At 34.6% G+C, this 17,279-nt stretch overlaps 1 protein-coding gene across 5 annotated transcripts in view; it reads right to left on the reverse strand.

The window, feature by feature from the left end:
* ARID4B (AT rich interactive domain 4B (RBP1-like)) overlaps positions 1-17,279 on the reverse strand; it is a 141,308-nt gene that overhangs the window by 29,818 nt on the left and 94,211 nt on the right. For 3 of the 5 annotated variants that reach the window (XM_010860089.1, XM_010860088.1, XM_010860092.1), the window contains exons 14-17: positions 16,674-16,771; positions 15,266-15,509; positions 14,785-14,960; positions 9,868-10,119 (exon numbers count right to left, since the gene is read on the reverse strand). In XM_010860089.1, coding sequence (XP_010858391.1) covers positions 9,868-10,119; positions 14,785-14,960; positions 15,266-15,509; positions 16,674-16,771 — 770 coding nt within the window. The remainder of the gene's footprint in view (positions 1-9,867; positions 10,120-14,784; positions 14,961-15,265; positions 15,510-16,673; positions 16,772-17,279) is intronic. The other 2 variants (XM_010860090.1, XM_010860091.1) reach the window with 2 other exon arrangements.

Consider the following 17,279-nt stretch of genomic DNA (forward strand, 5'->3'; position numbering starts at 1 on the left):
AGAGAGACGGGAGGGAGGCTCAAAAGGGAGGGGATATATGTATACCTATGGCTGATTCATGTTGAGGTTTGACAGAAGACAATAAAATTCTATAAAGCAAATACACTTCAATTTAAAAATAAATAAATAAATAATAACCTCTTTAAAGAAAACAGGAATTAAAAAAACTATAATTTAAAAAAAATTTTAAAAACTAAGTCAAATATAAATTTTCTGGTTTTAAGATGCTTTCCTCCTCCTCTCAAACATTCCCAAATAAATGAACATGCTTTCATCCCTCAGCCATAGTGGTCATCCTGTCCCAGTGGCTCTCCAGTACTCCTGATTCTGCTTTAAATACCACAAAGGGAATCAAGATATTAGAATGCATGTTCCGATGCAGACTCTCAACTGTGAATGACGAACACTATTAACAGCTATTCAGGGCAATAGGTATTCCAAGAAACCACTTCATTGCTAAATACCTAGATTTAAAAAAAAAAAAAAAACAACAACAAAAACAAAAACCTAGATTTCCCCCCAAGGACAGCAGGCCCATTGCTGTCAGCTGTCATGTTTTGTGATGATGCAGCTTGAAAACTAGTAAAGAAATTGAAGCTAAGCATTTGGCCTATGAACAAAATGACTTGCAACTTTAATTCAAGCATCAGAGTTTTATGAGAATGTTTGAGGAAAACCAGGTACTCTAGACTACTGATAAAAACTGCACTGCCTACATGCATGCATGCTAAGTCACTTCAGTCATGTCCGACTCACTGCAGCCCTATGGACTGCAGCCCGCCAAGTTCCTCTGTCCATGGTATCCTGCAGGCAAGAATACTGGAGTCGGTTGCCACTTCCTTCTCCAGTACTGCCTATAATTGGACTTTAAATTTAGAAATTACAAACTGAAGAGAGCAACTGGCCTGTTTATGACAAAAGGAAATACAGCTTGCAAGAGCACAAGGAAACAAAAATTACTAAATACTTTCATTAAACAACAAATATTAAAAAACCAAGAAAAACAAATACTGAAACAAACATGAACAAACACTGAGTACAAAAATGAAGACTGAACCTGTTGGCGATTAGACCGGACTTTTTCAATTCAGTTATCAATAAACTCTTTGTAATTAATGTGTGGAGCCTAGATAAGTATCTCATCTGATACTTCAAGTACTAAGGAAAATATTTTCAAAGAATATACTGACTTGGGAAAATCTGTTGGTATCATCTAACGTTCAACTAATGGAATAAACATGAAAGAACAGAGCGTGGGCAGCTCATTTAACTTCTGGCAGTTGGCTCCCTGACCTCCACAAAATGAAGCAAAGTAGAACAGATGATCCCCAAATTAAAAACTCGAACGAAACCCCAGACTAGAAGTCTGCACAAGGGCTTGTTCCCTGGACAAATATTTGTTAGGTACCTGTCCTGTGACAGGCTCTGCACTAGGCGCTGGGCAATGAATGCACCACAGCATTTTCTCAAGGAGCTTACAATTTAACAGAGAGGACAACAGTAGTCAGCCATTACATGGCAACAACACAAATCTTCTGAACCCTTCCCAAAAAAGCAGCTACATAATATTTGAAATTTTAATGTGTTGAATTAAAATACTTATACAAAGCTAAAAGGAACCATTCAGAGACCATAGCATACTTGCTCTCACCAGAGAAAAATAAAGAGTTCTAAAAAGAAAACATTTTGATTTTTGTTTGGATGTGTTGGCAAATCATCTAAGAAATCATTTAGCAACAATAAAAATGGAAAAGAGCATTCGTCAACCAGACATAAGATACCAAAACGGTTACTGTGCCCACAATAATTCAGATTTTGGCTCTGTTTAAACCCAACTAAACCACTTTCAAAGACATATTATCAGTCATGTGTTTACATATACCCACACAATAATTACATGCAGAATAATGTGCAAATAACTTTAAAAGCAAAACTGAACTGACAAAATATTTTAAAACTCATTATTTAAAATACACATACAGATTGTAAAAGATAAAAATCTAGTAACCAACCATTAATATAAGTGAAATAATAAAATCATTTGTACTTTTTCTGTAAAGGAGAGACTCATTTAGCAATTGCTGAACAATTATGTATTTTGTATCTTGCCTATCTCTACGCAAAAAAGATAACATACATCATAAAACTAACTTAGCTTTAAAAACCTCACATCTGAGATGAAAATTTAGGCCCTCTTAGCACGGAAAGGAATTTCCCCACTTAAACTGGGTAAGAAAATATGGGGGAAAATATGTAGTTATCAATTACAAACTTTATAAGCAATGTAACCAGGCTACCTACTTTATGAGTTTTCTGTAATAATATTGATTTAGACATTTATTTTTAACGTGAGAAAATACCTAAAGCAAAATTTATAAAGAGACCTACTGAGTACTGTTTAATGCCTTTAGTCATGAACTTAAAACAGGGCTTCCTTGATGGTACAGTGACCAATGATCCACCTTGCAATGCAGGGACACGGGTTTGATCCCTGCTCCGGCAAGACCCCACATGCTACAGAGCAACTAAGCCTGTACACCACGACTGAGTCTGGGCTCCGGAGCCCGACTGACGCAACTACTGAGCCCGTGAGCCCTGGGGCCTGTGCTCTGCAACAAGAGAAGCCACCACCGTGAGAAGCCTGTGCCCCGCAACTAGAGTAGACCCCGTTGACCACAGCTAGAGAGAGCCCGTGTACAACAATGAAGAGCCTGTGCAGCCGAAAAAATTTAAAAATAAACTTAAAAAGATAAAACAAAAATAAAAGCATAGTATTGAAAAAATAAAATTCTAAGCATGCTCTTAACATTTCATATTTCTACCCCAGGTAACACTGTTCAAATCACACCAAAAAAAGCAGGAATGGTTTCATTATAATAGAGAAAAGCAGAATGATAGAAACACTAATTATAACATCATCATATTAAAGACATAAACAGTATAAGAGAACGGCATTACAATACTATAGATCTGTTTTCCTAGAAAATCTAACTGTGTAAAATGAAACAAAGGTCTTCAGGCAGAGGTGGAATATGATGTTAACAACACATCACAGGACATTGAACCAGGACTACAAAGACCACTGTAAATGGTTAACAACTCTGGCACTCACTGCATGTTGTGATGCAGCTGCTGACTTCTAAAGAATCCCCAAAGTTTGTTTTATGAATATTTGATAAGTTTAGGAGGTTAGTATTTGTGCACATTTAGACAAACATACTGATGTATCTGCCAATCTATAAAGCTATGAAATGGAACAGGTCCAAGTTTATGCTTTACAGTAAATGTACCTATCAATCTATAATAAATACTGATGGAATAGGTCCAGTTAAATAAGCACTCCGAGACAGAGAAAAGCCATTTGAGTGCAAAAATACCTGAGTTTATTCATCTTTTTCACAAAGGAAATGTTGATTTTCACTTGCGCTGAAAAGCTAACCAACTCAAAAGTCATTTTTATAAAGAGAAATTATATTTATGTTCACTTTACTCACTGCTTATAAACTTTCATTTAAATTTCTCTACATGAAGGACTGTCTAATATAAAGCATTTTACATGGTGCAAAACAATTTTTCACATGAGCAGTAACATACAGCCCTTGACTTCCATAGTAGTTTCCCATTTTAATGCTTTGGATCATAAACGTAAGTGAACAGGCTAGGACAGAAGGGTTTATGGAGACAAGAGTTTGGAGATGGCAGTGAGGAGTGAAATGAAGAAGCGCAAGCGAGAAGAGGGGTGCACAAAGAGGTAAGGGGGCTTAGAGACAGATATGGGCCATGTTCCCCTTCTCTCCTTAAAACAGACTGACAGATACTTACTTGGAGACCACTGTCAAATGGCCTTCATTTACAGTTCTTTAACTTAACATGGAGTGGAAGAAGTCACAGGAGTGGAAGAAAAGTCACAGGATTGGGCACGTCCAGTCTATTTAAGTCTCTAACTCTCAACCCCATTTTATCTGCAAATTAAGAGATGGGCTCTGTGTAGACCCAAAGAGGTCATTAAAAAAGTTGAATACCACATCAAAGATAAAAATTAACTCAAGATGGACCAAAATGCTAAATATTAAAGCTAAAACTATAAAACTCTCATAAGAAAATGGGGACATTTTCGTAACACTGAATTTGGCAATGTTTTCTAGGATACAAACCAACAGCATGAGCAACACAGAAAAAAAATAGACAAATTGGACTTTATCAAAATTAAAAACTTCTGTACAGCAAATGACAATACCAAGGGTGAAAAGACAATTCTGTGGGCTCACGAGAGAAAATATATGCAAATTACATGTCTGATAAGGGATTCGTATACAGAATACATAAAGAACTCTGACAACTCTTTAAGATCAACAAAAAAACAACCAATTCAAAAATGGGCAAAAAAATTTTTTTCTTTAAATTCAACATCAAAAAAGTGACTCAAATCAGAATTCGAAAAACAGAAATACAGTGTAAATTAAAGTGTATACTGGAAGAATAAAAGAAGAGAACAATTAAAAGAAAACACATAAAGACAAGAAATAAGATAGAAAAGATATAATAACTGAGAAGTGGTTTTTTAATTTTGAGAAAGGCAGAAAAGAAAAATAAACAAGAAAAGTAACTGCAGCTGCAGCAGTTGGAACTCATGTAAAAAGTATCACAGAAAGTGATCAACTGGGTCAGTCACACAGGCAAGGCAAGTAAGAAGTTAAGAAATGAGGCTGAACAGTTGACGGTTCTGGAGGTGCAGGGTGGCATGAGCCTTACTGGGTTGGGTTTACACAAAAACAATAGAAAAAGTGGGTAACAAGTGTAAATAACTCAAATCATTTTTGCCGGATGGAAATGGAGCAAAGAAACACCACAGTAGAAAACGCAGGGGTAAGTTCAAAGAAGTGTTCTTTGAGATGAAAGAAGTAACTGCAGGTCTATATACAGATGGGAATGGTTTAGAACAGCACAAGAAACTGAAAATATACAGAAAAAAGAGGAGAATTTCTGGGCCCATAACTCGGATTTTGGCAGAAGGTATGGCAGTTAGAAGATGGGTTTTAGATAGTAGTATGCTTGTTCACCTAAAGTGAAAGATGAGAAGGCATAAAATATGGCAGCATATATAGGTAAGAAGGTCATGTAGTGGAATTCTGCAGACAGTTTCTTCTTTCAATTTTCCAATGAGGTCACCAGCTCAAAGTGGGGATGGAGAGAGATGCTGGGGTTTTGAGGAGGGAAGAAATAACATTAAAAAAGAAAGATTTCTGTAACTATGTACAGTGATGGATGTGATCATTACACTTGCTGCAGTGATAACTGAGTAATACATACAAATATCAAATTGTTATTTTTGTACACCTGAATATAATATTACATGTTAATGATACCAATAAAAATTACAGTAATAATTAAAGATTATGCCATTAAAAATAAAACAGTCTGAGAAAGTAGAAAGAGCATGGGGGAGGACATACAGTGTCCACTTGAGGTTCACAGTCATAAATTTAAAACAAGACCAGTCACTGTGGTTGTTGATCAAGTGCACAGGTGCAGCAAGGAGGAGGAGGAGTGTTAGATTTAATCGGATTCTTGCGGTTCTGTCAAGCAGGTGTTGCAAAGCACCATAAGAGCAACAGAAGAATACAGGGGTATAAAAAAAAATTATAAGAAATGATTGAAGAATGTAAGCAACATAAGGAGAGGTTGAGGGCATTAGGGGGTTGTAAATCCTGGTGGGGTACTTCCCTCACCTGGACAAATTCCTCGATACGGAATATTTCTTTGTACCTTTAGTGCAAAGCACAATATTAGCTCACAGATGTTGAACTTATGTTTGCCAAATAAAGAACATGTTTGATAAACAACGGGTGCATGCTCACAAAAATGTGATTAAATCAATTGGTTTGTGAAAGCTTTTTACTCCACCTATTCCCTCCAAGGAAGGGCCAATTTGCTTAGAAAAATATGGTATTTTTAAAATGAAACACATTTTCATTTCAAATAATATATTCAAGAATAATTTATCATATTTTCAGTTTTCTGTGACATAATATGGACTAGAACTAACTTGTTATTTGAGTTACAGTTGAAATTTACAGTGTCTCTTATTTTTAGTTGGGGTATTCTTTAATGTAGTTGGTAATCATCAACATAAAAAATAAATTCTCTAGTCAAACTCCCAAATCCATGGTTATAGAAAGTCAAGGTAGAAATGGAGAAAAATCAATCAGCACCAGTACATGATAGAATATTGATGTATTTTAAATCCCATGCCAAGCAGTCTAGATAGTTCTAACACACAAGGTTGTAAATATTACTGAACAAGGCTATTTGCTACTGAACAAAGATAAATCCAACACACTCAAAGTTATGGCCAATGAATTCCAAACTGTAACTTTATTTTCAAACATCAATCCTATGTTTTATGGCACGACCTAGAAACCTGAGAGTGAAAAGGATCAATTAGCTAATAATACTAAAAATATCTATAAAATATAAACATCACTGAGAAATTAAATATAACAGAGAGCCTACTATTACAATTACTGAAGTATGACTATAAGTTTTTTAATGTATGGAGATATATTGTTTAAAAGACGAAAAGAACACTACAATACAAAAAAGTGATCTTATCTTTCTTTTATGTATTTTCCCATTGAATGCGATTTTTGGATGTTTTTAAAATTCTGTAAACAAGCATATGGTGAAATAGTAAACACTAGCACTGGACAACAGCCTTACATATGATCATCACAGCTGAAAAATTCTGTAGCTATGTTTTACCATTTTGGGCTTCCCAGGTGGCGCTAGTGGTAAAGAACCTTGCTGCCAACGCAGGAGACTTGTAAGAGACTCAGGTTGGATCCCTGGGTCAGGAAGATCCCCTGGAAGAGGGAATGACAAGCCACTACAGTATTCCTGCCTGGAGAATCCCACGGACAGAGAACCTGGCGGGCTATAGTCAGTCTGTGGGGTCACAAAGAGTCACACAACTCAAGTAACTTAGCACTGAAGCACAATGTGGTTAAGGATCAGAATTCTGGCTATTTCTCATAAATCTGATGTGAGCACTTTAAAATGTCCTTTTTCTCACTGTAGTAGTTAAAAACAAATTGGCCCAAACACTATCTTATGTTTAAAAAAAACACACGACATTTTCAGTTATGAAATAGGGGTATAAATGAAAATTAACATAAAGGTTTATATAGAACTTCATAAAAAAGAAAAATGTAGAAATCCTAAGAAAACAGTATTTTTCTAACTAAGATAGATATTATTTTTCTTAAGAAAAATCTGCTTTCTGGAAAATGTTTCCTATCAAACAAAACTCAAACAGTTCCATACAAAATTTCCTAAATTGCTACTGTAATGAATGACTGCCAGGGAAAATAAAACTATTTTCATGAAACTTCATGCATAAATCTTCACTTCTAATTGCACAACTCAAGTTTAAATTCAGAAATCAAGCTGGAGCTCTCCCAAGTAACAGGAAGACAGTTGTAGAGCTGATGAGGATTTGTTGAGGTCCTCATCAGATTAGCTTCAGATGTAAAGGAGCAGCAAAACTCACAATTTCTTATTCATCAATAAGACAGACTCTTTGGGTATTTATTATTCCAGAGAGAAATGGAAATACTAGAACAGTGACTATATAAAAATAACTGCTTAATCTACTGAAGTACAATTGCTTTCTCTGTGATGCTAGAAGTCTGTAGAGATCCACTCTACAGGTCTTCATCAAGATGATAAGTTTTCTTCTTTTGAAAGTTCGTACCATACAAATACATCAGTTGTCAGGAGTAGATGACATCCTTCTTATTAATTCAAGTTTGTCTTGTTGAACTAGGCCTCATTTTTCTTTTCTATGTTATTAAAAACTTGAATGCCTCAATTTAAAATCTTCCCTTACTCTACCCAACCCTCCGTCTACTTCAAAGCACAAGCACCAAACATTCTTTCTATCCTCTAAAATACAAGTGCTCCTACGATAGGATTACTCTTTCCTTTATTCAATCTTTTCTTAACAAAACAAAGTTGTAACTTAACTGCAGAATAATTTCATGAATGTTTCAATTTTTATCTATGCCTCTTCTATTTGATGAGATAATTAACAGAAAATAATCAAGTCTGTGTTACAGTTGAACTTGGAGAATGCTTTAATTCTACCCACTGGTCACAGAATTAAAGCATTTTATAAAGACTTCTAGGAAAACTGCCTTATTATATAACCTAACAGAAAAACTAGAAGGAAAGAACTGGAAACAAGCAAAAAAACATAAAAGATGATGTATCTCAGATTATCTATCTTGTTGGCCTTACATAGTAGTTATTAATTTTTACTGATTCAATTTTTCCTTCCTAATTTTAAACTAACATATTTAACATTTACATCCTGGGTCAAAGTAGAACTACCTCTACATCTATATTTAATAAAATCAAAATGATTAAATATTACAGACAGCAAAATATTCTGATAGCAGCTCTGTAATCTCAAGTATCTTCCTTTGAACATGATACTAATAGCCCTTCAGGTGAGGAAAGTCACACACCACAGAGACAGCACAAGAACCAACAGCCAAAAGGATAAATTACACAGGACATTAAAAAGTGGTATCTGGAGAAACTTATGTTTCATCAGAACAATACTGACAGGCATTTTTAAAATCCAAAACTTTGTTAATCTTTCTGGTTAGAAGCAATAAAGGAAAAAAGTCCCAAACAAAACTCCTATACATTTCCTTATGACTTGAGTGCTGTTTTCTTCCAAGCTTCAGAATGGAACAGAACCGCACTATTCTCAAATTAGGAAAGGTAATCAGATTAGATATGCTTCCAAAGCTTCCTACTGCTGCAAAAAGACAACACAAATTGTACTTTTAAGAAACAGAGAGTGTTTTTTTTTTTTTTTTAAAGAAACAGACACTCTGGAGATGATGTTTTCTTAATCACATTCCAAACCACAGAATACAGTGTAAACATAAATCATGAGAACTGTTTTCCTCCTTGAAAATACTAGGCACACCATGACACCACCGTTGAAAACTTTGATGGCAACCTTTTCAAAAGCTACAACTCTTATCATAGGCTACTGCAAATATAGTATCAGACATTCCAAAATAAATAAGGTTTTTCTTAAAGATATCTAGATGCTCAGATTCCAAAACTAGCTTGCCCACTTTGGATAAAATTCAGATATTACCAAAGAAAACTTGTATAAGAAGAAAACTCAGTCCTGCTTTTCAGTTCCCTAGGTAAGTAGAGTTGGACCATGTGCCCTATTTCAGTCAAGCAGACTTGCTCATATTTCAATCATTGTTTCAAACATAAAAATTAATTTCTGAGGCTTCTGAACAAGATGAACAAGATGTAATGCAAGAGCTGCTAATGAAGATATAAGGCCTTCCTGAAATAGCTAAAGCTTCCTGAGAAATCGCAACTTTAAAATCCTGCCTACTAAAGGAAAGAAATGTGATGATTTAAGAAGAAAACAAGGAAGAGGATACCATGGAAAGGTAGATGAAAATGCAAGAGCCAGAAGCCTCATAATTGGCTTGTAGACCTCAAGAAGCTCAAATCCCTTTTAACTTTTAAAGAAAGTTTTCTATCATTTTACCAACAATGTTGCCCCTATTAATCTACATGCATAATATTAAAATCAACTACACAGACTTAAGTTTTCTAGACACTAAGGATATCTTTGAAGTATTGAAAACAGTAAGTAGGAAGTCACTGAGAGAGGTATTTACAAGCCAAAACTCCATGTTTTTTATATGGTATACTATGACCTCAATTGGAATACTAATAAATCTATAATTCGTTAAATTTTAAAATAGAAAATTACTGTACAAGATTTTTTAGGTAGTAATCACTAGCTAAAACTCAAGTTACCTCACATTCCATCCGCAGTAATGCACCAAGTAAAGGACCTCTCCACCTTCGACATCAGAATCTTTAATACTAGCTTCATACATTTTTTGATTTTTCCCTCGTCCATACCGCACTTGGACTTTCATGCCTGGTGGATAGCACTCAAACTCCTCTTCCTCATTGTTGTCATCATCCTCTTCATCCTCTTCCTCCTCCTCCTCCTCCTCCTCTACTTCTTCATCATCTTCCTCTTCCTCTTTATTCGTTTCATCTCTTGAAAGGTTTAAAAAACTGCAGTTAATAAAAGACACTTCATAAGCTTTTCAGTTCCAAACCACATAAATTGATAAAAATCGTGGCTGTGATTGTTCCGGGAACAGCAGGTTCCAAGCGTATGATATTCTCTGAGTTTCAATTTAATATTAAAAACTAAAACTGTATGAGATGACCATGGATGATTACAGAAAGATATATTCAGAGAAAATGAAAACTGAAAAGTAAGTGTATTAAAAGAAAATGTCCAACAGGCAGAAGAACAGAAGTTGTGCTGAACAGCAAGAAACTAGCTAGTAAGTCGACGCTAACATTTTCCTCATGTTTTATTGTAGAAGTGTTTTATAATTCAGTTAACAAAAACAAAAATCACCGTAACTCATAGCCATTTTCTGACTAAGAAATATTTTTCATTCAAATATTTCCAACCTCCAGATGTTTAAACAAGTTTTTACTAGCCAATGGCTAGTTTTAATAATTAAAATAATTTCAACCAGATTTTCTGAAGTTGTATTAAATGAAATATTATTTCACCTTTTATAGGAAGATCCTACTAAGTTCACATTAAAATCACATCAACTTTTTTCTTTCTATTCTTCTAAACTTCAACACAATTTCTGCTCTCTTTTCTCCATATTTACCAAAAGTCCTCTTCTACCAATTCTCTCAACATTAAAGTTCTGAAGAAACAGGCATATGAGAGACCAGTTGCAAATATGAAACTGAAAGTCATTTGCATTCTAGAAGCAGCAATGCAACCATTCCGGTCTTCTCAATATCACATACTTTCTAAAACAATCATATTCATTTTATATTGATCACAAATTTGTATTCAATAAATTGGAGGAAAATCTTAAATTATAAATTTTCCATGTACTATATTTATTTTTTAAAAACTTCAATTATTTACTCTGCAGTATGTCTATCCTTATTACAACAGTTAGCTCTCAGAAAGAATCCATCACTTTATAGCTGACAAATGAATAAATGTCATAAAATAAAACCATAAGACAGCTAAGTAACTAACCCTTAAAAGTTAATGGGTATAGTATGTAGATAAAAAAATATTCCTCCACTAATAATTTTAGTTTTATATTCTTATACGCAAACTTTTTTAGCAATAACATACTTTATCATTCCTAATTACACAATTATGTAGGCAACAAAAAATAAATTAGAAATAGTGTCACAAGTAGAACTACAAGGCTTTTTTATTCTCCTACCCCTTTCCTTCTATACAGTGAGGCAGCAGGGATGAAGGGAATCTTAATATACTTATGAAATTAAGTCTGAGTTCACAAAAGTACCAAATGAGTCAATTTTCTCTGAAATGCATCACAAAGTCTACAAAGATTCTTAAGAATTACTCCTAGTTTAAAGACTTGTTTATAGTCAAATTGGTACTTAAAAATTAAATGAATCCAGCTGTAATCTGAGATAAAAAATATGAACTCTACTACTGAAAATCTATTAACATTTCTATAATGAAAAAATTGTAAGGCTGAAATATCTAAGAAACTATCAGAAAGGCTGAAATATCTAAGAAACTATCAGATATTAACAACTTTAACTGATTTATATATGTAATAAACACATGTAAAATTAAAACAGTAAGGCTTTTTCTGAAAGACTACTACTTGTTTCATCAGAAGATTATATCACTGCTCATCAGGGAGAAAAGGAAGCATATTCTGGTAGATACAACAAAGATGGATCATACACCAAAGAGATTTATCATGCATCTCAGAATCACTATACAAAACATAAAAGAGATATAAGATGATTAAAAGTTTAAAATGTTTTAAACGAAAACTCTAAACTGTACATTACATTATTAAGCCAAAACTATATAGGACTGAGGGCTTCCCTGGTGGCTCAAGGGTAAAGAATCTACCTGCCAAGGCAGGAGACACAGATTCAATCACTGGGTCGGGAAGATCCCCTGGAGGAGGAAACGGCAACCCATTCCAGTATTCCTGCCTGGAGAATCCCATGGACAGAGGAGCCTGGTGGGCTACAGTCCATGGGGTCGCAAAGAGTCAGACACGACTGAGCGATTGAGCACACACGCACACGTAGCACTGAACACAGCCGGCAAACGTCAATAACAGCTAGTACAATCCTACTTTAAGTGGTAGCCAGGGCAATCTTTTATGTAATCTGGAAGAAAAACCTAATACTCTATATTAATTTTTAAAAGCAATCAAAAATTAAAAATTAGAATCTCATTTAATGTCAACCTCAGACACAAACCAAATGAGTCACTCAATTAACACACTGAACTACAAAGAGGCAAACAACACAACTACTGGCTATCAGCCGAAGCAAATATCCTCCCCCTCTTTCTCTTCTCAGTGGCAAAATCAGAGGTAGGTACATCAAACAGAACATAGAATGCCAAGATAGAGAGCCTTTCAAAGTATAAAATGTAGCTAGTATACTAAGCGGATGTATGTATTACACACAAACATAAACACAGAACACACACACATTACATGAGTTATCTTTTACATTTTGGGAAACCAAATGTATTCACGAGGACTTTTTCATCGGAACTCACAAATATCAAATTTCCCAAGTTTGATGTCACATTCCTTACTTACAATGGACCAAAATTAAGAACAAAATAATGACTATAGTTCATTAGTACCTACTACGGTCCAGGCACTGAACCGGACATTTTACATAAATTACTCAATCTTACACACCTGAACTACAAAGGAAGGACACCGAACGTTCTTGTACCAGCTAATTACTCAGAGACAGTTTATATACTAGATAAATATTTATATATTAATTCTTTACAATCACAAAATTTTCTGTTGCACTGATCTAATAAAATCCAGAGATCAGTTTTGGATATTTCTAACCCATAAATCTTCTACAGCAGCCATATCAGGAAAATTTGTTTGTGGTATGATACATTTATAAATATCTGCAATAAATAAAAAGCCATAGGAATTTTCCTGGTGGGCAACGCAGGTTCAATCCCTGTTTGGGGAATTGAGACCCCACATGCCCCGGGGGCAACTCTGCCTGTGCGCCACAGCTGCTGAGCCCAAGCTCTGGAGCCCATGCACTGCAGCTAGAGAGAAGCCTGGGCGCCACAACGAAGACCTGACGCAGTCAGGAATAAAACTAACGTTTTTAAAAAGTGTATAAAAATGTTAAAAATTTAATAAATAAATACATAAGCCATATAACTGAAGAATCCAAAAAATCTACAAAATATAGTTTATACCATAAAATAAGCTGAAGTACCAACGTGAAAAATTAAGATAATTATTAATCACAAAGAGAAAATATAGGCTTATTACAGGGCTTTCCACACGGTAAATGCTCCAGAAATAGATGCATATTTATAAATCAGATTTTTAGGCAAAAAGCTGAATCCTTACTAAATTTCTTAATAGCTGACGTAGTCTTCAAGTAGCAGCAAGAGTACTTCAAATATACATTTAACACACACAGAAACATAACTAAGTATCATAAACAAACTATATTCATCTAAAGCCAGTTTTGTTTTATTTTTCCATGTTTATTTGCATGCTGTGGTCAAAATTTTAGAAGAACACTAAAATGGCTCAGTCAGGAAACAATATGCTTGCAATGCATATTGCAGGAGACAGGAGTTCGATCCCTGGGTCGGGAAGATCCCCTGGAGGAGGAAATGGCAACCCACTCCAGTATTCCTGCCTGGAGAATCCTATGGACAGAGGAGCCTGGCAGGCTACAGCCATGGGGTCATAAGAGTCAGACACAACTTAGTGACTAAACCACCAACCACCACCAAAATGAGCAAGAGATTTTAAGCAAAAAGATACTAAGTTTCCTAAAAGTAGAAATAATTTCCAGTATCACTAAGGAGTACTTGAAATACACATTTGTACACAGAGAGACATATATATATTACAAAGTGTAATAAAAACATTTTACTATAGTCATCTAAGCATCGTTTTTTCCTCTTCCTTGCTTGTCTGCATGCTGTGGCTGAATTTTAGAAAATACAAAAATGATCCAAAAAATATATAGTTGTACTTATTTAAAAGAATCACTAACAATGGGGATGTTTAGCTTTTTTTTAAGCCTCAGAAACAAGATGAAATGCCAGAAATCACCTATAAAATGCAGGGTCCACTGTCAGTGTAGGTATTCTTGATACATTACTAAATAATTCTCAAACTGACCAAACCAAGTAAATGCTACTATCACATAAAATGCAATATAACAATTTTGACTTTTTATAAACTAAGTACTAGCACTTTTCCATTCTTATTTTTTGCTTAAAAAATGATTACAACTCTCAAAATCTATACCCAATATACCATCTACAAAACACTGGAGAAAGACATCTTCCCAAATTTGTATTATATAGTTATGAAGCAGAGGCTAATACAGTAAGAACTGTTTTTCTCTAGCTCAAGATTTCATAAATTTCCATGATGAGAGCAAGAATAATGGATCAGAAATATGATCTTTTTCTACAAATTTGCATTAGTAGGGTCTCTGAAGGAGGCAAATGCTATCTGCATAATAAATACAAATTGAAATCAGTCAATTATTTATTTTGTCAATCACATTTAGATTCATAAAAACACACAAAGAGCAAATTACAAGAATTCATTCAGCTATAAAACGCATCTTAACCAAAAACAGATTTCTTACCCAGATTTTGCTTTTTCTTCTTCAGCTTCTACCTTTATGCTGAGGGATTCATCTGCTCCAGTTGTATCATCATCTTTATCTTCCAGATTTTCATTTTCTTCTGTTTTTTTCATGTTAACTTCTTTTTCCTGTTCAGATTGTGTAGGCATAGATTCTAATAAATTCTTTTTACTCCCCTAGAAAAAGATCAGAGGAACTAAACCAACAAAAGTAAAAACTGTCAACCTAATTCCATTATCTAATTACTAGCACAGGAGGTACCAACCAGTACTAACACTGAGAAAGTTATTTTAACATTCTTCTGCCATCCCTAAAATAATGGCAAAAATAGCTAACGGCTATTTCAAACACAAAAATAGCACATAATAAAGAAAATGCATGAACAATAAAATTCGTAAGATAAATTAAATAAGGAATCTTTAGAGAGGATGGAGAAAATGTACCAGAGAAAACAAAGGACTATAAACAGTATCCTATTTACCTGAGAGGGCTGAGTATTCTCCTTTCTTTCAACACCTGCTTCAAGAGGCTTTTCTTCTTTTGGTATTATATTCGCTTCCTCTTCAATCTTTATTTCTTTGATTTCTGGTTCATTTTCTTCCTTAACTTTTATTTCTTTTACATTTTCACACTCCTTACAAGGCTTGTTAACAACTTTCTCTGGCAGTGCCATCTGAAATTCAATATTGGCCGACCTACAGTACTCCTCAAAACCATATAAGTATCTGGAAACATGAAAAGAAGTTATATTTGGGAAAACATTTCGAAATGTTATTGCAGAGTTGTAGTTTTTAAAATATGTGTTCACTTCTTCTAAGTTCTCAGATATTGAGCTACCTTAATATTCTAGCTTATTTTAATTGTTCTTTATAATCTTTTTACTCAAATAGAAACATTTTTCAAAGAAAAAAACTTCATTTAAAAAAATGCTAAAAGTGAAAAGAAAGTCATAATCTTAAATGTAGTAACTGTAGTAATAGTAGCTAGTAATAGCATCTATTTATATGTCAGGTACTGGACCCCTGAGTATATGTAAAATTTCACTAGCTGATCAGACTAATCATTACTATGAGACAAATAGTATTATCTCATTTTATAAACAAGAAAATCAAGGTCTGAAAGAACAAATAAGTGGCCCAAGGGTATAAACAACAAATAACTGGCAGAACCAGGATTCGAACCTGGGTTTATGTGACTTTAAAACTTTGGCATTTTAACTTCTACACAATACTTTCCAAATTTGCCTGAGCACAAAAACTTTCTTCACAGATTATCTCACAGATCTAATATTCATGGAAATCAGTCCTGAATATTCACTGGAAGGACTGATGGTGAAGCTGAAACTCCAATACTTTGGCCACCTGATGCAAAGAACTGATTCATGTGAAAAGACCCCAATACTATGGCCACCTGATGCAAAGGACTCATTCATGGGAAAAGACCCCAATACTTTTGGCCACCTGATGCATACTGATTCATGTGAAAAGACCCCAATACTTTGGCCACCTGATGCAAAGAACTGATTGATGTGAAAAGACCCCGATGCTGGGAAAGATTGAAGGCGGGAGAAGAAGGGAACGACAGAGGAGGAGATGGTTGGATGGCATCATCAACTCAACGGACATGAGTTTGAGTAAACTCCCGGAGTTGGTGATGGACACGGAGGCCTGGCGTGCTGTAACAGTCCATGGGGTCGCAAAGAGTTGGACACGACTGAGCGACTGAACTGAACTGAATATTCATGGGCTACACTCTAGAAAACGCTATTATAGAGTGATTACTCTAGTAAACCCTCCTCAAAATTACTAGCCTCAGTTATATGGTAAATTCCATCCTGCTTTCTAGGTAAAATACTGTTGAACATAGCTATATCCAGTGCATGGACTTACTTTTTATAAGCACATTTAACATTGTATCCTGCAGCTGAATTTAAGACAGGAATTCCAAGATCTTGGTAGACTTGTTTCCAAACAGCCCCGCTTTCAATCTAAAAGAGTAAAATGAAAATTCAAAAATCAAAAGGTGGGGAATATGAAAAAATTTTGATAAATACCAAATGTTTATGTTTGTGTGTGGATATATTATGTAGTTCTGTATTTGTTGTTTCTAGTCTCAAGGAATGACAAATACCAGTTTTGATAAATTCTTAAAAAAATAATCTGGTTTACAGCAATGTTTTTAAGTTCAGCTTTGGTATTCTAACAAATCTCAGAGAATTATAAATGCTGAAATCCTAGGTCATTTGACGTTTTACCTTTTTGGCCATGCCTCAAGGCATGCAGGATTCCAGTTCCCTGACCAGGGATCAACCTTGCTTCCCCTACAGGGGAAGTTCAGAGTCTTAACCATTAGATAGCCAGGGAAGTCCCCGTTCAACGTTTAAATAAATCCTGCTATGGTAAATAAGAAAACATCTACATTCCTGAATCAAAATCTAAATGAAATGACAGATAAAAAAATTTCAATAAAGTATGATTTCTATAAGCTAATAATAA

The sequence above is a fragment of the Bison bison genome, unplaced genomic scaffold, assembly GCF_000754665.1.
Source record: "Bison bison bison isolate TAMUID 2011002044 unplaced genomic scaffold, Bison_UMD1.0 scf7180017864462, whole genome shotgun sequence".
NCBI classification, from domain to species: Eukaryota; Metazoa; Chordata; class Mammalia; order Artiodactyla; family Bovidae; genus Bison; species Bison bison.